This window comes from Odocoileus virginianus, chromosome 6 (genome assembly GCF_023699985.2).
Source record: "Odocoileus virginianus isolate 20LAN1187 ecotype Illinois chromosome 6, Ovbor_1.2, whole genome shotgun sequence".
Taxonomy (NCBI): Eukaryota; Metazoa; Chordata; class Mammalia; order Artiodactyla; family Cervidae; genus Odocoileus; species Odocoileus virginianus.
Genome location: NC_069679.1, coordinates 63,662,624 through 63,684,939, shown reverse-complemented (window position 1 = coordinate 63,684,939; position 22,316 = coordinate 63,662,624). Strand labels below are relative to the sequence as shown.

At 37.6% G+C, this 22,316-nt stretch overlaps 1 protein-coding gene across 9 annotated transcripts in view; it reads right to left on the bottom strand.

Annotated features, from left to right (window-relative positions):
- The window catches only part of SYNE2 (spectrin repeat containing nuclear envelope protein 2), a 316,121-nt gene that overhangs the window by 128,637 nt on the left and 165,168 nt on the right, over positions 1 to 22,316 (bottom strand). For all 9 annotated transcript variants that reach the window (XM_070469450.1, XM_070469452.1, XM_070469451.1 and 6 more), the window contains exons 47-54: positions 21,288 to 21,553; positions 18,558 to 20,661; positions 16,457 to 16,779; positions 15,178 to 15,322; positions 13,595 to 13,813; positions 6,775 to 7,040; positions 4,844 to 5,012; positions 1,226 to 1,381 (exon numbers count right to left, since the gene is read on the bottom strand). In XM_070469450.1, the coding sequence (XP_070325551.1) occupies positions 1,226 to 1,381; positions 4,844 to 5,012; positions 6,775 to 7,040; positions 13,595 to 13,813; positions 15,178 to 15,322; positions 16,457 to 16,779; positions 18,558 to 20,661; positions 21,288 to 21,553 (3,648 nt within the window). The remainder of the gene's footprint in view (positions 1 to 1,225; positions 1,382 to 4,843; positions 5,013 to 6,774; positions 7,041 to 13,594; positions 13,814 to 15,177; positions 15,323 to 16,456; positions 16,780 to 18,557; positions 20,662 to 21,287; positions 21,554 to 22,316) is intronic.

Here is a 22,316-nt window from a genome sequence, read left to right as displayed (position 1 = left end):
CACAGTCAAGATTTGTAGAAAAAAATTAATCCTGTATTATTTTTTTATTGCTATATAACAAATTACCACAAAATGAAGCTTTCTGATATTTTAAGTAGTTATTCTCCAGGCAGAAATGCTTATCATTTTCATACACTAGGAGATCATGAATTAGGTAAAGTATGCAGCCATCTGAATCACACAGAATGGTACTGTGTCTACTGTGTGGGTCCTATAAACATACCATGCAATAAAAATCAGTTTACAGACATACACAGATATAAAAATTACAGATGAAACTTTCAACCCTAACTTTAAAAGGTAAATTTTGATGATTAACTCACTCTGTTAAGGATTTTCAAATGAAGTAGTCAGGAAAACCAATTTAGTTTCTCTCAAAAATATTTAATATTTTCTAACAATACATGATTCTCACAATAGAATATCTCCTGAGTCAAATAAACAAGATTTACTATAATATTTATTAGGAGTTTACAGGTTTTCTATGCGGGTTACATTTTGCAAAGAAATCTGCCATAAGTATGAAATCTGTTTTTTTGTGTGTGCAATTAATATCTATCTTATTTATTGAATTATAGGTATTTTAGGCTTCAAAAGGCAATACAAAAATCTTTCTGTATTCTTCTGGACCAAACTGAACGCTGCTGTTTGATTGGGGCAGCCTTTAAATAACACTATAAAATTGTCTTGTTAATCTCCTATGTCTCCAAGTACTAGGGAACATTTCCTATTCTTTCTTTCAAACTTGACTTTCAGGTATAAAAGATTTGTCTGCGAACGCTGTGTGAGAATTATGCTACCATCATCATCAGAAAGACACTGTGTGTTAAGTGCTATTCCTAGTGAGTTATGAAATGTGTATTCTTAATGCTCTTGGTTGCAATTTCAAAATGTTAAAGGCAAAGTATTATCAATGTCCAAAATTTTACAGTGACTTTCCAGAAAAAGGAAAGGCAAGTAAAAGATAATATATAACTCTATTTTTAAATGCAAAAGAAGAAAAACTAAGTATCTTGACAACTAAAAATAAATAGACTAATTCTGTTACCTGTGTCACTTATTTAGAGCAGTACTGAACACACAAAAAATTATCACTCAACTAAACTTTATAAAAACAGACATAGGTGGAATCAGGACAAATGAAAATGTGATATTAAATGATATTTTATTCTTTATATTCATTCCCCTCCATAAATAATAACACAAATACAAACATTATTATTACCTTCTCATCTACGTCTTCTAAAGCTTTTCTGCATTCTTCCACCTGGGATTCAATCTCTGCAGGGACTATGGTGTACATTTCAGAATACTTGATTCTCAGTTTTTCCATAATATTCTCAAAAGTTAGCTTCCCTTTCTTGAGAATGCTTTGAAGCACCTAAAAAAATCAAGAGAGTTTCAAATGCTCCCAGGACAGAGAAAGTTTAACTTTAAAAATGAAAGCCGCTTTCCAGCACATCCTTATGATTTAAATGAGCAAACTTTGCATGACAAAACCTCACTATTGATACAAGCTGATTAAGCCTGAGAGATCTTCAGTTCGGTTAGATGATGCTTTCTAAATTGTAAAGAATTAAACTTGATATCTCTTCATAGTGTCAAACCATTGTCCTGAAAAGACATTACAACATCTACTGCCTCTAAAGTACCTCTAGGATTTAAGTATATCTCAGTAGCAGTCTTGATCTAAAAAGCTGCTAGTAGCAAAAAGTTTCAAAGATTTTTTTTTTTATTAACTTGTTGCCATTTCTGCTTCTTCCTACATTAACATCACAATGATTCAAGGCCACTAAAAGCCCTGTGTTTGAAGCAGAAGTGTCTGCTTTCATGTAATTAGACAGCCCGGTGGAGCTCAACCTCTTTCAAAACGGAGGGTTCCAGTTCCCTGTAAAGAATTTGAGTTTTTAGGAGATAAAAGAAACCTGAACAAATAGTCTATTGGTTGTGGCCTAGAAACAGAATCTGATCTGCGTTCTCCTGCACTAATTATAAAGGAGAAACTCATTTGTTTGGGAAAGTTTCCCAAAGATAAAGTGGAAAAATACTTCTTGACTTTCCTGTGGCTTTTGGGGGTTTCTTTCGTTTTTACAGTAGCTGTTTAGTAGCATTATTTGTGTCAATGGATTGGGCCACCACACTGAAGAATGATTACAATTTTGAATGACTCTACGATGTGTCACTGCTTTCCTTTTCTTAATTCTCAGCAGAGAACAAATCTAGAGGGGAAAAGTTAGAGAACACGACCATTCTGACAAATGTGGGGTTTCAGATACAGTGGGCTCCTGGTTTATCTAGACCTCGCCGGGAGTACAGGTCTTCATTCAGAGCTATCCCAAGACGGCATCCCCGTGAAGAATGCTTCTGTGACACAGAGTAAGCTTCCTTTTCCATTGACAACCAAAAGCTCTGCAACTTTTGAAAAAATCTTCATCCCTTTTGCCTGTTACCTCTGAAGGGAATGAAAAGAGATGGTTCTGAAAATGACCCTTAGCCTATGTGTAGACTGATATTTAGTCGCTAAGGTGTGTCTGACTCTTTCACAACCCCATCGACTGCAGCCCACCAAGCTCCTCTGCCCATGGGATTCTCCAGGCAAGAATCCTAGAGTGGGTTGCCATTTCCTTCTCCAGGGAACCTTCTTGACCCAGAGAGAGAGAACCTAGCCTCCTCCATTGGCAGGTGGATTCTTTGTACTGCACCACCTGGGAGGCACTTATATATAGACAGTGTGATATAATAAATATATTTAGAGTTTTTAAAAATTAATTTTTATTGGAGTACAGTTGTTTTACAATGTTGTGTAGGTTTCTATTATATAGCAAAATAATCAGCCATACATAGCCATATATCCTCTCCCTTTTGGACTTCCTTCCTATTCAGGTCACGACAGTGTGTTAAGCAGAGTTCCCTGTGCTATACAGTATATTCTCATTAGTCATTTTATATAGAGTATCAATCCCAATCTCCCAATTTCTCCTAAATATATTTAGTCTTCATCCCTAGTTCCTGGCACAGCTTCTAAAATCTTAGGAATTTCCTGGATTGGGGTGAGTGTCTTTTGTTATTTATAACAAGCCTTTTCCAACCCTAAGAGTGTTTATGGTAATGAGAAGACTCTTGGCGGTGAGTGGGTGAAGGGTGGGGGTGTGTAGGGGATGAAAGAAGGGGGTTGGTTACCACAGGAACCAGCCATGTGATTAGAGGGTTGGAACTTCCACACCTCTAGAGGGGAGAAGGGCTGTAGATTGTGTTAATCACCAACTGTCGGTGATTTAATCAACCATGCCTATATAACGCAGCCTCCATTTGCTGTTGTTCAGTTGCTCAGTTGTGTCCGATTCTTTGCAACCCCATGGACTGCAGCACACCAGGCTTCCCTGTCCTTTACCATCTCCGTGAGCTTGCGGAAACTTATGTCCATCAAGTCGGTGATGCCATCCAGCCATCTTATCCTCTGTCATCCCCTTCTTCTCCTGCCTTCAATCTTTTCCAGCATCAGGGTCTTCTCTGATGAGTTGGTTCTTCGCATCAGGTGGCCAAAGTATTGGAGTTTCAGCTTCAGCATCAGTCCTTCTAATGAATGTTCAGGATTTATTTCCTTTAGGATTAACTGGTTGGATCTCCTTGAAGTCCAAGGGACTCTCAAGAGTCTTCTCCAACACCACAATTCAAAAGCATCAATTCTTCAGCATTCAGCCTTCTTTATGGTCCAACTCTCACATCCATACATGACTACTGGGAAAACCATAGCTTTGACTATACGGACCTTCGTTGGCAAAGTAATGTCTCTGCTTTTTATTATTTATTTATTTTATTATTATTATTTTTTATCAGCTTCTTTTCACTTTGTCACCATCTTTTCTTTCATGCTATGCAGTAGCTCTTTTATTTTGTTTTTTTTGGGGGGGGTCTTTATTTTATTTTATTTTTTCCATTTGTCTCTGCTTTTTAATATGCTGTCTCAATTTGTCCTACTTTTCTTCCAAGGAGCAAGCATCTTTTAATTTCGTGGCTGCAGTCACCTTAAACATGGCTTGGGGTTGCTCTGGACTGATGGACACATCAAGGTGCTGGGAGAGTGGTGCAGCCAGGGAGTGCATGGAGGTTTCCTGCCGCTTTCCCCACACACTTCTACTGGGTGGCTGTATCTGAGTTGTATCCTTTACAATAAACCAGGAATAGCAAATAAAGTGCCTCCCTGAGCTCTTTGAGCCATTTTAGCAAATTAACAAACCTGAGGAAGGAGGCATGGAAGTCCTGGCTTTATAGCCTGTCATTCAGAATTTCCCAGTAGCTTGTGAAGTTGGGGAGTCTTATGGGACTGAGTCCCAAAGCTGGTGGTCAGTACTAACTGCAGTTAGTGTTAGGATGGAACTGGTGTCCCAGTTGGTGTCTAGAGGGTTGGAGAACAGGTTAGTGGCGGGGGGGTGGTGGGGGAAGCCCCACACATTTGGTGGCAGAAATGCTTTGAGCAAAAACAGTTCCACCTCATCAGAGATAAGGTATTACAGCCTACTAAAGCTAGCAGCTTAACGTTACTATTCAAGAGTAGTCACATACTCTTCAAGTCAAGCTCATCATACACACTTGAAATGTCGTTGAAAAGGGGCTGCTTGGTCCACACTGGCCTATTCCCAACCTGGTCCCAGCTCTGCTTTCTGTATTCCAACCATGTGGATCTCCTGCAGATCTGCCCACACCATGCCACAGAGCCTTTGCATGTATTTTCCTCTTCTAGGTTCCCTCCACACTAGCCATGGTATTACCTGTACTCTAATAACTTTGGATTCAAGATTTCAGACCTGTGTCAGCCACATTCACTAGTTCATTCCCCACTTACCTCAAGCTGTTCTGCCTTTTCTGGACAGTCTTGTAATTCCATATTTTGGAAAGAGGTTGTGGTCTGTTGAAATAAATTCTTCAAAGTAGTTATTTCTTTTGTAAAGGAATGTCTTTCTTGGATTTCATTCTGCATCAGTTCCTTATTTTTTTGGGCTTTCTGGAAAAGCCTACGGTAGGGCATTAAAATGAGATTATTCCTTTATTCTGTTTTTCTCTAGGCAATATTTTATTTCAAGAATTAACAAGATGTCTGCATAGCTGACAAAAGACCTTTTTTCTCCTGAGAGAAAATTACCAGTTTTCAAGATTTATATACTATATGAAAAGTAAAAGTGTTAGTCACTCAGTCATGTCTGACTTTTTGCGAACCCATGAACTGTAGCCCGCCAGACTTGTCTGTCCATGGAATTGTCTAGGCAAGAACACTGGAGTGGGTGGCCATTCCCTTCTCTAGGGGATCTTTCTGACCCAAGGATCAAACCTGGGTCTTCTGCATTGCAGGCAGGTTCTTTACCGTCTGAGCCACCAGGAATGCTATACACAAACATATCAAGTCAAAAACCTCTCTAAAACTTTTATCTCAGAATACCTTCTTTTCACAGTTTATGTTCCAAATGCCAGCTCTATCCTTTTTTCCATATAATCCCTGAGTTCAACTGAACATGACTAGAGGTGTGAATGAAGGAATGAGTGGGCTCATAGGGTCAGAGACGACCCCACTGGTCTTTCTATCTGAGCTGCCCCCACTTGCTATGGATGCAGCCATCATGTTTTCGGAGGAACTTAAGTTGTTAAAATCTTTCCTAAGGGCTTTCTGGTATTTCTAGCTATAAACATATTATATCCTTTGACCCAGTGATTCTACATCTTGGCATCTTTCTTGATGAATTCATCAAAGATGCAGAAATTCTAGCATAATACTCACTATGAGCTTTAGTCAGGCATGTCCAACTCTGCAATCCCACAGACTGTAGCCTGCCAGGCTCCTCTGTCCACGGAATTCTCTAGGCAAGAATATTGGAGTGGGTTGCCATCTCCTTCTACCATACTTACTGTAGTGTTTTTGTAAAAGTAAAATAGGTTATTTATAATTTTAAGGTTCTGTGTCAGGGGCTTGGTTATGACTGAGCGACTAACACACACACACTCACATACATACATTTTTGGGCTTCCCAGGTAGCACTAGTGGTAAAGAATCAACCTGTCAATGCAGGAGACGTCAGAGACACGGGTTGGAACCCTGGGTCAAAAAGATCCCCTGGAGTACGAAATGGCAACCCACTCCAGTATTCTTGCCTGGAAAATCCCATGGACAGAGGAGCCTGGTGGGCTACAGTCCAAGAGGTCACAAAGAGTTGGACACAAGTGAGTACTTCAGTAATACTACTAAATACGTTATAGCATATCCACATGGTGATATACAGCTATATTTCAGAGAACATTTAATAGCATAGGAAAATGAACAAAACATGCTGATAGATGTTTCAGCAGAATACAAAACAGGAGAGTACTATAATCACAATTAAAAAAAAAAAAACCATAGTAGGAAAGTTGAATAATCAGTAGTGACTGTCACTGAATGGTAAAATTAAAGGTGATTTTTGTATTAATCTTCATAATTATCCACATTCTCTAAACTTCTGTTAATGAATATGTATTACTAAGTTAGAAAAACGGAAAACATTAAAAACCTTTTTTAAAAGGTTCACCCACAGTAACACCAAGATGGAGAAGGTGTGCTTGTTTGAATTATCATTAATATTAATCTTTTCTATCCTTTTCACACCTATCAGTGTTGATGCAACTCAATTCTGTCATACCATCTAGCATTGTTCTATAATATTTTTATATTCTAGAAATTCAATATTTTCTCAATTTTTAGCCTGAGTTGTCAAGCCCATTTCCTTAGTAGTTTTTCATAAATCTTACTTTTGGCATCGTTCTTGCATAGACATAATCTCTTGAGATGCAGGAACACTTTCCACAACCCCCAGGCCTTCGGGAGTGTTTTGGATATTTTTTATGCGCTGCAGAAGAAGGGCCAGTAACAGCTGCTGCTGTTCCACATTCTCCTCGTATTGGCGTAAACCGTCCAGCAGCCCCGAGAGTTCCTCTGTGGAGGCTGCCTCTTTTGCCTTGGAAATTTCAGGAACTTCTTCTTGAAGATTATCTAGGATAATGACTTCTCGTTCAATCTAATTTAATAAGCAAAAAAAAAAAAAAAAGGAGCTGAAATAAGTAAAATATATTCTTACCACTTCAGGACTCAGGAATCATAATTTTTAAAGACTGGCTTGTTAGAGGATTCCCAATGCCAAATTCCAGTTCAAAGTAATATCTGTCTTCCTATAGCTGGGAATATTATCCCTCCAGGATTCTAATCCCTTAGTTCCCAGCTATTGATCATGTAGATGCGTGGTTAAAAAGAAGTGTTGCTGTTATCAGCTGAAGGAAATGCTATTGAATATTTTCATAATTTCTTTTTCCTTTCAGGATCAGTTGCTTTACTAAGCAGTTCCTTGAGTGAGCTCCACCAAACTGCATCCATGATGTAGAAGAGGTTGGGCAAGTACTGGATAACGTTTCTATAACTCTCTCTTTTCCTTCACATCCAATCCCTATATACTCAGAAAAGTAAGTTCAATGGGTCCTCATTACCTGTCACTCACCTAAACCAAAGGAATGCTGCCCAAATGACTGGACTGCTCATGTATTTCTCTACCACAGCTAAATGTAGAATTCAGAAATACATAGCCTAATAAATCAAATCTCTAGAAACTGGAGTTCTACCAGCCCTGAAACTCAAACAAAGACACAGAAAACCAGATCCCTCTTACTCCCTCCTCAAATCCTCTAGCCCTCTCTTCTGCTGCAGCAAACATTTATCACATTGTTTCAGCATTGTTAGCATTCCTGCTGTATGCTCAGACGGAATCAGGCATCTTGCAGTCTTGACATCACTGAATATCACACAGCTCAACTGCATTTATGACCACATGCTAACTGAAATGATGAACCGGATGCCTAGTAAGACGTGCCAAAGAATGAGAATTCAGGAGCCCCAGCATCAATTAAGTTTCTCAGGGCCCAATGGTCTGGGGCATGCCAGCACTTCTGTAAGGTAAAGATCAAGTTGTTCAATATTGCACTTCTACTGCCAAGAAAGAGGCACAGCACCAGATGGACCCTTTGGGGTTTTGGCAGCTGGTCTATGCTATACTTGTGACTGTTGCTGAGATCCATTGATCAGCATGCTGCCAGTGTGGGAGGGGCAGTGCAGCAGGGCCAGGCTGTGGTATAAGCCGCCCTGTCACTTGGGCCATAGGTTCCAGCCAAGTCTCCAACTTCGAGAATACAGGGGTGCATGTGCGGACTGGCCACTCTCCAAGGACTCAGTTACGGAGTTTGTGCTTTCCCTCCACCTCAAACCTAAATTCAGTTGAACTGAAGTCCCAGTTCTCAGGCAGGCAGCTGCAGTTCCCCCAGGGAATGGGAAATGGGTTCCACTGGGTCATTTTACAGTATGCCCCACCCCGCACCAGTCAAAGAACCAGCATGCACAGAAAGAAAGAAACTGCTATGTGGACAGAGGTAACTGTCCATCTAGGGTTTCCAACATACACTGGGGTTGAAAGAACTATGTTCATGGTGCTTCCATGGCCAGTGATAACCATAAACGGGCAACTGCAACCAGGACCCAACAAGAGCGAAGCGACTAAAGGCTCTAACATTTCCTGGGTCAGCTCTCCTATCTCCCACTCCTGTTCCCTCGGATCCCTTTCCAAAATAAACCACCTGCTGACAAGCCCCTGTCTCAGGTTCTGCTCTCTGCTGTTAAAGCTGCTAAGTCATTAGGAAGAGAATGCAAGGGGGAAGATTAATTTTTTTTAGGACAATATTTTCATCCAAAAGCCAGGAAATTGTTCAACTTGTGAATGGATAAACTGCTGTGTGTGTCTAGTAGAATAATACTCAGACATCAACTACTGATACAAGCATGATACAGCATGAAGGAATGATACAGCAAGAAGGAATTTCATGCTTAGCGAAAAAAGGCCAAACTCAAAAACATTTGAGTCCATTTTTATGGCTCTGAAAATGGCAAGACAGATTAATGATTGCCACAGGCTGGAGGTAACAGAAGGGACTGACTACAAAGGGGCACAGGGAAATTTCTGGGTGATGGAAATGTTTAAAGTCTTGATTTATTGGTGGTCATGTGACTGTGCACTTCTCAAAATGCAGCAAACCCTAAATTAGTAAAAGAGTTACCACAAAGATTATGCATTCATTCTGCAGCCTCTGGATGATTTTCCTTGGACAGAGCAGTCTAACAAAAATTGGTTATAAAACTTTTAGGTTCAGTCAGTTATAAACTTGAGTCTAGAAAGGGAGGAGGAACTATAGTTGTTTCATAAGTAAACACAGCGAAGGAGACTGAAAAACTTGCAAGCAACAAAAATAAGAACTAAAACTAAAATAGAAAAGACTCTGGGATCTTTGGTAGAAGGGAAAGAAGACAGCCTTACACCTCCCATCATTATTGAAGACATGCCTTTATTTCAGCACATTACAATCAGTGAAGCATAAAATGATGATCCTGAATAACCAGGAAAGAATAATTAAATTAAGCAGACTCTGCTTAAGAAAACAGGAAGGTAAGACTTTAGGAGGAAAACACAGTAAATCAAAATTTAAATAATTTTTTAATTTGTAAATTTAAATAAGCATTTATGCTTTTGAAAATATATTTACAAAACCTTTCTTTCATAAAGATACTGGATTGTACTTTTTAAAAACAGAAATTCATTTTGTCACTTATAAAATCATCAACCATGCCAACAGAATCTTGCATGTACAGGTATTTAGATGGTATAATTTTTATTGAATGGATAAAAGCTATTTTAAACTCATATCAATTTGGTAGGTATAAATATCATTTAACTGGATAGCTTAGTGGTTAAAAACGGACCATAAGTTGAATCTTCCATCACTCACTTATGAAATTGAGCAACTTAATCTCACTGTGCCTCACTTCCTTCATCTACAAAATGAGGAAAGTAAAAATACCTATACTTCATAGGATTCTTATGAGGATAATGTAAATGTAACACATGTAAAGTGCTTAGAACTATGTCTGGTACAGAACAGACTTTTAGACTCTGTGGGAGAAGGCGAGGGTGGGATGTTCAGAGAGAACAGCATTGAAACAAGTATACTATCAAGGGTGAAACAGATCACCAGCCCAGGTTGGATGCATGAGACGGGTGCTCAGGGCTGGTGCACTGGGAAGACCCAGAGGGATAGGATGGAGAGGGAGGTGGGAGGGGGGATCTGGATGGGGAACACATGTAAATCCATGGCTGATTCATGTCAATGTAGGCAAAAACCAGTACAAAAAAAAAAAAAACTATGTCTGACACATGTTCAATTAAGTGCCTATTAAGTGTTAGTAGTTATTATTGTTAGTACAGGAGAACATATTTTGTTTGCATTACTCTTTGAAAGACATTCTGTTAGCAGATACTGTCAAATGTTATATGAATAACTACAAATATAACTACTACTAAATAACTACTGAGTATGATTGCATGGTACTGAGAAAATAGGATTGCTAATGGGTATAGAGAAAGAAAAGGTAATGTAATAAAATATAAAGAACAATAAGCTTAGGACTGGCCTAGACCTGGATTTGAGTAAAAGATGTCCCTCAACAAATACTAAGTGCCAATTTAGTGCAAAGCCTTGTTCAGATTCTAAAATTATGGCATGGGCAAAATAGATATGGCCCCAGTCCACAGCCCCAGTTTAATCACTAGCTTAGAGGGCTTGTACCAACTTAAATTTCTAAGTGCCTCAGCTTTTCCATTTAGAAAATGGTGATAACAGGTAACTCGTGAGGGCCATGCAAAGATTCAGTGGCATCATGTGTGAACTGCTTTTTTTTCCCCCCAGACATGCTGTGTGGTTTGTGGGATCTTAGTTCCCTGACTAGGGATCAAACCCGTGCCCCCTACAATGAGAGCAAGAAGTTCCTAACCACTGGACTGCCTTCTCAGCACAGCACACAGGAACACACCGCACAGAAGGGCCTCAGCAAACATGCCATTGTGGATGAGAAAGAACTGGAGGCTGGCAGTCCTGCTAAAAGTACAATTTACAAAGCTCCTTGATGTTTTCACATTCAAGAGACTACTTACTAATCCAACCCAGGCAACATCACTAAAATGATACTCATTTTCAAGAAGACCAAGTTTTAAGTAGAAAAATATGACAACGCCAAACATTTAAATCCTAAAGCAATGTGACCTACTGCCAATCAAGTATTGATTATATTTCTGTTTTAAGCAAATTCAGCAGGAATTTTGACAGGCATAAGAGAGAAGAGTTTTCATTTAACGTTCTGATTTGTACTTCATTTATGACTGGTTCAGTAGAAAGATTAAAGAATACACTAAGATAATTTTATGTGGTGTTGGAGAAGACTCTTGAGAGTCCCTTGGACTACAAGGAGATTAAACTAGTCAATCCTAAAGGAAATCAGTCCTGAATATTCATTGGAAGGACTGATGCTGAAGCTGACACTCCAATACTTTGGCTACCTGATGTGAAGAGCTAATTCATTAGAAAAGACTCTGATACTGGGAAAGATTGAAGGCAGGAGGAGAAGGGGATAACAGCAGATGAGATGGTTGGATGGCATCACTGACTCAATGGACATGAGTTTGAGCAAGCTCTGAGAAATACTGAAGGACAGGGAAACCTGGTGTGCTACAGTCCATGGGGTCACAAAGAGTCTGACATGATTGAGCAAGTGAAAAACAGCAAAGATAACTTTATACTATTTAAAATTTTCCTTCTAAATGTATGTGATGCTTCAGGCCTCAACCATGGTTAAATTAACATCTGTGATCAATTTATACTATGGAAGTTTTCTTTGAGACAGTCTTCGGGAAGAATGTCTTACATACTTTTAGGTCAAAATTAACAACTATAGTTAATTTTCACAGTTAACAACTGTAATTAATTTCAAAATAAGTTGGCTATTATGAATATTACCTTGTTATAATCTTTACTGTGATGAAGAGACAGTTATTTTTAAGAGGGTTTAAGCTTTCATTCCAATCCCAAAGAAAGGCAGTGCCAAAGAATGCTCAAACTACCACACAACTGCACTCATCTTACATGCTAGTAAAGTAATGCTCAAAATTCTCCAAGCCAGGCTTCAGCAATACATGAACCGAGAACTTCCAGATGTTCAAGCTGGTTTTAGAAAAGGCAGAGGAACCAGAGATCAAATTGCCAACATCCACTGGATTATCGAGAAAGCAAGAGAGTTCCAGAAAAACATCTATTTCTGCTTTATTGACTATGCCAAAGCCTTTGACTGTGTGGATCACAATAAACTGGAAAATTCTGAAAGAGATGGGAATAACAGACCACCTGACCTGCCACTTGAGAAACCTGTATGCAGGTCAGGAAGCAACAGTTAGAACTGGACATGAAACAACAGATTGGTTCCAAATAGGAAAAGGAGTACATCAAGGCTGTATATTGTCACCCTGCTTATTTAACTTATATGCAGAGTACATCATGAGAAACGCTGGGCTGGATGAAGCACAAGCTGGAATCAAGATTGCCGGGAGAAATATCAATAACCTCAGATATGCAGATGACACCACCCTTATGGCAGAAAGTGAAGAAGAACTAAAAAGCCTCTTGATGAAAGTGAAAGAGGAGAGTGAAGAAGTTGGCTTAAAGCTCAACATTCAGAAAACTAAGATCATGTCAGCTGGTCCCATCACTTCATGGCAAATAGATGGGGAAACAGTGGAAACAGTGGCTGACTTTATTTTTGGGGGCTCCAAAATCCCTGCAGATGATGAATGCAGCCATGAAATTAAAAGACACTTACTCCTTGGAAGGAAAGTTATGACCAACCTAGACAGCATATTAAAAAGCAGAGACATTACTTTGCCAACAAAGGTCCGTCTAGTCAAGGCTATGGCTTTCCCAGTGGTCACGTATGGATGTGACAGTTGGACTATAGAGAAAGCTGAGTGCCAAAGAATTGATGCTTTTGAACTGTGGTGTTGAAGAAGACACTTGAGAGTCCCTTGGACTGCAAGGAGATCCAACCAGTCCATCCTAAAGGAGCTCAGTCCTGGGTGTTCATTGGAAAGACTGATGTTGAAGCTGAAAGTCGAATCCTTTGGCCACCTGATGCGAAGAGCTGACTCATCTGAAAAGACCCTGATGCTGGGAAAGATTGAAGGCAGGAGGAGAAGGGGACGACAGAGGATGAGATGGTGGGATGGCATCACCAACTCAATGGACATGGGTTTCGATGGACTCAGGGATTTGGTGATGGACAGGGAGGCCTGGTGTGCTGCGGTTCATGGGGTCGCAAAGAGTCGGACACAACTGAGCGACTGAACTGAACTGATCTGTACAATAAAGATTTTAAAGATCATATGGGCAACTAGTCACTTATTTCTAAATTATCTGACACTGAAAAAATGCCACTATCATGAATGAACTTGAATCATTCTTGAATCATATCTTGGTGATTATTTTGCTAGGACCCGATTGCTATAAACCATAGACATGGTTCTATATATGTGATATAAATAAATGGTACAGATTGAGGACTTGTTTTACAATAAAAAAAAAATGAAAATAATAAAACAATTTAAATGACACATTTTAGTAAACTGTATGTTGTGATTGTTGCACATGAAGCACTTACTTCTTCATGGACAAATTTCCACTCCTGCTTTAGTTCTTCACACCACATCTCCCACTCTTTAGCAGCTTCCAGCAAACTCAGCCATCTCTCCCACAGAGCCGATGTGCTTCTGAGCAAACAGAGGCTGTCACTGTCCGTGCACGTGGCTCTCAAGTGTCTGAGGACCTGTCGTTGCTTCATCAGTTCTTCCTTGGCTGACATAAGGTTTGACACCAAGGCCTTAAAAGAGAAAAGAAAAGGAGGAATAGAATTTTTCTGAATTCAGAACTATTCTGAAAGTTATAAACTATTTTAATCTTGAACAATTAATGTTTTAAATCTTCCATAAGTAAGATGTGATCCATTTTTTATTCCTTTTGAAAGTCAATTTGAGACAGATGAGAAGTATCAATGTATTGTTATATAGCACATGAATTTAGAATTATGGGGACAAATAATGACCCATAAAGCACATTTTTCAAGTAAACATGTGTCTTCCAAGGTAAATATTCCTAGAAGTTCATTTTTTTTTAATTTTAATGGAAGTCTCATATTTTGTTGTTGTTTGGTCACTAAGTCATGTCTGACTCATTGCAACCCCATGGACTGCAGCACGCCGGGCCTCCCTGTCCTTCACTATCTCCTGGAGTTTGCCCAAGTTTGTGTTCTTGAGTTGGTGATGCTATTACACCATCTCATCTCCTGCCGCCCTCTTCTCCTTTTGCCTTTAATCTTTCCCAGGATCAGGGCCTTTTTCCAATGAGTCGGCTCTTCCCATCCGATGGCCAAAGTATTGGAGCTTCAGCTTCAGCATTAGTCCTTCCAATGAGTATTCAGTGTTGATTTCCTTTAGGATGGACTGGTTGGATCTTCTTGCTGTACAAGTGACTTTCTTTTTTCTTTTTTTTTTAATTTATTTTATTTTTTTTGTACAAGTGACTTTCAAGAGTCTTCTCCAGCATCACAATTTGAAAGCATCAGTTCTTCAGTGCTCGGCCTTTCTTATGGTCCACCTTGCACATCCATAGATGGCTACTGGAAAGACCATCGCCTTGGCCCATATTTTACTAGATAGGTATTAATAACTTGTACAACAGTTACTGCATCAACCACTAACACATTAGTTAAGGTTTTTGGTTTTGTGTTTGTTCGTTTTGTGGTAGATGATAAGCACAGATGATTAAAATATTCTCATCCAAATGCTTATAACACAATACTGCAACAGATAAAAAATGCAAAAACTAAAATTGCTCAGTAATAGAGCATAAAAAGTAACCAGAATTTAGCGCTTAAGATAGTTGCATTAAATGCTCTGTCACAATGATCTCCAACAAAGTAACAAGCAAGGTAAAACTTTCAAAAGAATGTTTAATAAGGACAGTATGCTACTGGGGAGAGGACTGTCCTGTGAACCCGACTGATGAACTCTCACAACCAATGCTTCATTTTCCCCATGGCTTTTGGTTCAGGAATTTTCTTGAGAGTATGAATTAGGTTAAAGATTTCTGTGGGTCATAACAGAGCCACATCCCCCAGTGCCTCCACTTGCTCTTTCTGACAATTTTTTGCACAAAGTCTTACTGAAGATTTGGGGTATCTGTTACCTTGCTCTGTTCCAAGCGCTCCAAAGCTTCCTTGTAAGACACTGGCAAGGGGCACATTGACTGCCCAAGAATGGTCTCCATCTGGCTGAGGTTAGTGCAAATTTTCTCATTTATATTCCTATAGCATTGGTAATTGTCAAGACACCTAGTAAGGCACAGTTAGGGAGAAAAAAGTAATATTAAACTTTATTTAGTGCAATAAATTCTGAACTTTCCAGAATGTATTCTGAACCCCTAATAAAAAACAGAATTTAATTCTCTTTTTGCTACTCAGTGTATATTTCAACAAATACTTCTTGACTACTTCTCCCTCACCAGATCTGCATGAGACTTTTAATCCAAATATTAACAGGTAGGTAAGACTGTTCCCCAAACATTTAAACTTTGGAAAACTGTATTCTTGAACAACAAGGTGTAAATTGGTACAATTCTTGTAGAAAGCTCCTTCGTCTTAAAACTGCTCATAATTTTTGATCAAGAAACATTCACAAGAGAGGCTCAAGTTCATTAGCAATAATAAAGATGCGAATTAAAACCACAATGAAATGTCATTTCTCAACCATCAGACTGGCAAAAATTAAACCTCATAACATTAAGTATTGATGAGGATATGGGACCAATAGAATATTAATATGCTGTTGGCTTGAGTAGAAATGGATAAAATCATTTGAAATTAAAAATTTAAGATGTGTATAACTTTTGACCCGTAATCACAGTCCTAAGCAAACACCCAAGGGAAGCTCTTGAATTTGAAAACGTTCTTCCTAGCACTGTTTGTTAACGAAAAAAACTGAAACAACCCAAATATCTACCAATACCTGGGTGAGTGAATTTTACTACAGACAAAACATGAATGAACTTCAGGATCATAATGGCAAGTGTGAAAAAAAATGAAGTCACAGAAGAGAACACATACATGAAAATAGGACACAAATACATAACAAAAATATTTTTTAAAGCAAAGGCATGGTCAATAAAGACAGGATAATGGTTATTTCTGAGAGGAAAAGGAAAGAGTCCAAAAGTCATGATGTTTACCTTTGAATCTTTCAGCACAAAACTCTTTATCATTATTCTTTATACCACATGCAGATTTCTGTTCCATTTCAAGTACTTCATATTAAGAAAAAATTAAATGAACGCAACAGAATATTTGCTGTAGTTTTCCTCAGACAGTGACTTTTAGTTTCCATATTTTCCAAATTATTTCTAACGTGTACATGTTAATTATACTCTATATTTGTTCTTAAAGCATTACCTTTAGAAAGAAGTACCTTACCTTTCTACTTCAGCTTCCTTTACTTTGGCTGCCTCCCTCAAGGCTGAGTTCTTAGAAACTAAGTCCTGTAAAGTGCACTCAAGTTGTCGTTTAGCTTCCAGGCTGGATACAATCCCCAAATTCTCAGTGAGGTCCTGGATGCCTGCTATTGTGGATTTCAGTTCCTCTTGTTTCTGGCGACGCACCTCTACTGATTCTTCTGGATTATCAAGATCTACTCTAGGCATCGCAATGATGGCTTCCAGATCGGAGATGATCCCCATGGCCCTGGAGACTGCTTCATTATAGCGTGTCATATTTTCATAAGCATCAGTCAAGACATTCTGGTGAATGGGAGATTAAATGCTGTGATGAAATTTTCAAATTTGGGGGATTTTTGTCATTTTTGAATGTCTGTGATACATTTATAATATGTCTCTGGGTCATACAAGAGCAAGCATCTCACACTTTTAGTTTGATAATATTACACTGATATTTTAAAATGAATAAGTTTTTCTTTGCATAAAAAAATATTTCTAGAATTATTTCATATTTTGTATTTCAATTTCAAATATTTCATAAAGAAAATTGGATTTCTAAGAAATCCAACCTAAATTTAAAAATACACATCATGAATCAAGTCTAATGATATATATTAATGCTCTAGAACTCTTGTATTAGACTATTAAATAAAACAACTGAATATATTTAATGTATATAACCTCAAGCAATATTTGTGGAAAAAAACTGGAAAGACTCCCTCCCCACATCTGCTGCATTTCTAAATTAATGTCTCTGCCATTAACTTTAGTTTTGAGCACATCACTTAATGTCTCCAGATCTCTGTCTTCTTGCTGAAATAAAGAACTTGAAAGGTCCCTTCCAGTCCATCTCTAAGCAAAACAGTCTGAGGATTTATGTACAATGTTTCTGGAAACCATATTAAAATCAAATGGAGAAATTTATTAAGTACCAATTTAAAGAACATATTAGAGTTCATATGACTTTATATTTCTATAGCATTTATACCTAGCAAAATAGTTCAAATATATTATCTAATAACTCTTTGAATTAAAGAAGGGAGTTAACGTCCCCATTCTATAAGTTTGGTGTGACAATTCAGAAAACAGTGCAAGGAGTTCTGTTAAGCACAGTGTGTTTAACTGATGCCTAAGATATCTACCCTTTTACTACAGGAAAGGAGGGAGTTTGTTGCAGTCGCTCTTCAACAGGCATCAGCAAACTTTTCCTGTAAAGGGTCAGACTAAGTATTTCAGGTTTTGCAGGACATACAGACTGTTACAACTACTCAACCCAGATGATGTAGCAGCAAGCAGCCATAACAAGCCATAAAGTGAATGGGCATGGCTGTGTTCCAATAAGACTTTATTTATAAAATCAGATGCTGTAGGCAGATTGACCAATGAGCCTTAATTTGATGATCACTCTCTAAAAGCAGACAGATCTCAACATGAATCCTGGTTCTGTTACTACTGAAAGACCTTGAGAAAATGGTACTTTCTGAACTTCCATTTCCTTGTTTTAAAATGAGGCTAATATTAGCACCCAACTCACAGAATTGCTATGAGGATTAGTGTTCAGCGTACTTCCTAGACATGGTAAGTGCTAAAGAAATGTGGAGTTATTGTTTTGTGTTCTTTACACCATATTTATTCCATTACATTCTGCTATTTCTAAAAAACAAAACAAAACAAAACCAAAACCAAAACTTTTTGGTTCTGAGCCCAACAGAGTCTACAAGGCATATAGAACTAACTGTGTCAAACATCTTTTTTCACTATAAGCACTATATTTTGATGTGGAATGAGTTGGGGCTATAAACTGGCCCTTTGAAGTTCTTTAAAATGACTATTCTCTTGTGTAGAATGTTCTTACAGAACCTGTAACTTCTGTTTTCTAAATGTGCTTATTTTTAATTGAAGGATAATTGCTTTACAGTACCATGTTGGTTTCTATCAAACATCAACGTGGATCAGCCATAAGAACCTGTTACTTCTTGAGAAATGTAATATTAACTAAAGTAAAACATAAAATCAGGTTTTTATGCTTTAAAAACATGAAACTAAAACAAATATATTAACTGCCTAATTAAAAAACTTACAGTGCGGGAATCAATGCTTGCATTAAGTTGCATGTAAAGATCTTCAATGTCATTTAATTTTGCCTCCACATTACTAGCTTCAGAAGAATTTTCTTCACTTTGCTTCTCAATAACAGTCACAGCTTTAATGCTATCCATTTCTGCCTGAACTTGTTCCTGAAACACTTCACAATTATCTTTTTCATTTTGAATATATTCAATTTGCAAATTTATAAGTAATGGTTGTTGTAACTGAGATTTTATCTGATTTAAAACATGTAAGGAATTTTCAAGTTTGTCCTGAAAATCCTTTCCATCCATTTCTTTCAGTTGGGATTGCAGGGCCACTTTTTGTTGGAGAACCTGGCGCAATTTATTATTTTCTTCTGCATACAGCTTTAATTGTTGTAATTCTCTCTCTTTGAATAAGTCATCAAAGTCTTTATTTTCACTTAATTTCTTGATAATCTCATGATACAAGCTCATGGCTTTCCCAATTCTCTGATTCAAAATTTGAGCCTTGAGCAGACTGCTTTCTGGTGGACTGCTAGGCATTGTTAGTACTATTTCAGCCCTTTTCTTAATTTGTAAATCCAAAGCCTTCAGTTTAGCTAGAGATGCTTGATATTTGTCGTATTCTGCCACAAACGTGTTCAACTGCTTAATTTTTCCTTCAAGTTCTTGTTCTTTTTCAAGAACTTGGGTTTGTATTTGATCAAGTTGGGTCCAATCCCAGTTTAGTTCTATACAGTCAAACACTTCTTTGAGTTTCAGTACTTGTAGGATACTAGATTGAATGCCAGTGATTTGGTTTTTAAGATGATACAACTCCTCTTTAACATCTGAATTTACTTCTGGATTTAGTAGAAGTTCATTTTGCTGTATATGGTCAAACTCCTTCTGAAGTGCAGATACTTTTTCATGAAATTCTCTGTAAAAATTTATCTTGTGTTCTACTTCATTACATTTATTTTGAATGAATCTTTGAGTTCTGTTGGCTCTAGTCTTAAGATTTTTCAGTCGATCATCTAGAAATAATCTTTCAAATACACTTAGATCCTTAGACATGTTTGTTTGTTCCTGAAGATGTGTCGAGATTACACTCTTAATTTCCTGCAATTCCTTCTGAGAAGTGGTTAAAGCAACATACAGTTGTTCTAGTTCAGCTTCTGTGGAGGTTGTTTCTGTCTTGGGGATTATCAGTGTTTCATTTCCTTGAAGAGAAAGTTGAACCTTTCCTATTATGGCAACAAATTTGCTTCTTTCTTCCAATTTATGTTCTAATTGCTGTGATCTTTGGGTTGATTTTAAAACCAGCATTTGGTATTGATTCTGTAAGTCCTGAAGGAGGTTATTTAAATCATTGCTCTCATATTCTGTGAGGTGAGGAATATTATCTTTGACCTCTTCAACCAAGGACTCCACAACCTGCTGCTTATCTAGAATGCCATCGTGCACCACCTTGCATTTTCTGATCTGTGAAAGAACGTCATCTGGGAGAAGGGAAATGGGAGGAGTGAGTTCACCTAACAGATTCCTGACCCATAAGATAGCCTCTTTTATTTTGTATCTGGTTTCACACTTCTTGATCTGATTTTCCACCTCCATGTTTAATGGTTCCAATGCTTCCAATTGCTTCTGCAAATTACATATTGCATCTTCTAAAATCTTCCTTTCTTTTTCTCCCCAAATCCTCTTCATCTGAAGCTCAGCTTGCCCCTTGAGCATAGAAAACCTATGCTTTATAGTATGGAGTTCAGTGGCCAAAGCAACCATGCTTAGATTCCCTTCCTGAGCTTCTGGAGAGTTCAGCCTTAACTGCAGATGCTGCCGCTGCTGCTGCAGGGAAGTTTCAAGGTCTTGAATCTTACTCATGAGAAAGATAAAGTCTTCATGTGCCACTGCTTGTTGAGAATACTTCTTCTGAACCAGTTGTTCCACTTGCTCCCAACCATGTTCAAGTAGCTTGATCTGGCTTTCCAATAGCTTCTTATCCATGTCAGTCAGACAGTTTGATAAATCTTCCCATTCGATTTTCATCTTGCTTAAAGAATCTTTCTCTTTTTCTATTGATGCCAGAAACTTTTTAATTTTGTCCATATAGGTTGCATTGTCCAGGAGTCCCCTAGCAAAAGAAGAAAAAGTGAAGCTTAATATTTACTACCTCAACATGAAGTTAGCTGTCATTAAAAGAAATTAATTCTGTTCTCAATTCATGAAAGAGAAGATTAGATTGTCTGTAAGAACACTCTTTCCTTAAAACAAAAATCAGAATCTTGTTTACCGTGGCTCTTAATTAATGTGTGACAATGTAGAAATCTCATCTATAAAATGAGTATCATAAAAATGCAGAACCACAGGAAAGGAGTAAAAAGCAAAGGGAACAATGTACGCAAAAGTCCTCTATAATCTGCAAAGTACTTGTGCAAAGTTAGGACTAAGGAAAATGACAATATACAACTCCTTTGTTATCATCTTACCAACAATAATGACACTGATCAAGAAGGCATAACCATCAGGCTAAACTTTTTTTTTTTAAGGAGAAGCTATATCCAGAATATATAAATGTTTCTTTAAAATAAGAAAATCATTAAAGAATTTTCCTTAATAGTTTTCATATGAAATTAATTTCTATACTGTAGTATTAAAATCATAACATTCTTTAACAATATCTTAACACCCTAGGCCTGTCCAAAGAAATGAAGCCCATAGTTGAAAAAAAGAATGCATGTCCTAAATTCTTATACTTACACTTTTAGACTTTCCTTTTCTGTCAACAAGGATTTCATTGAGGATTCAGCTGCCATAAGATGTCCCTGAAAATCTTTAAGGAGACAGCATTGACTTTCTTTCTTTTTCTTCAAAGTAATAAGTGCCTGAAGCAGATTATCCAAGTGCTGAACTGAATAACTTTCATCATGGAGAACCAAGGCACTTGTTTCTGTTTTGTTGAGATATTCACTTTGTTCTAGAGGTTCAGTGGCTGCTTTCTTTCCTTCCAACTGGGTACATAATTCCTGAAAACAAGTAAAGGAAATCAATAAATATTCACTTACTAATTCACTGATTAATTAATTCATTTATTTTCCCCCCTTGCTCTTTCCTTACAGTAACACATTCCACTCCAAGAAGATTTTTAAATATTTCATTTGCATCCAGGGAAACTAAGGTCCTGACCTTTAAAAGATTTTTCCCCCTCACTGGAGTCATGGTAAAATCTAAACTAACATTCACCATTGGTCTAACATCTAATAGCAATCTGGTCACCCTATTGTGTTCAAAGGTTCTACAATGTCTAAAGAAGATTTACCTTGCTTTTATTATTTACATGCATCATCTCTTTTTCCTCTTTTAGATATATGTTTACTATTACGTAAACTTGGCTAAAATTGTAAGGATCATTTTTCAAAACATGATCATGTATTGGATTTTTAGATGCCTTTCCATGGCTATAAGTACATAAATACATAAACACAGTTACGTAAACACAGCCACAAAAATGAAGAAGGAGTACCCCATAATGTTGATAATTAGGAAAAACAAAAGGAATTTGTCAAACACAGAAAAATAGATATGACTAAGAAAAGGAATAATGACAAGCCAGAATCTCCAAATTTTATCACTGAATAAGTAAGTTTTTAGGAACTTTGTGAAAGAGGAAGACTAACGTTCATTAAACTCTTATACTTTTTAAATGGAAAGATTTATACAACTTACTGATTAGTACATAATTATATAGTTACCAAATTGATCATCAGGCAAAGGTTAAATAAGACTTTT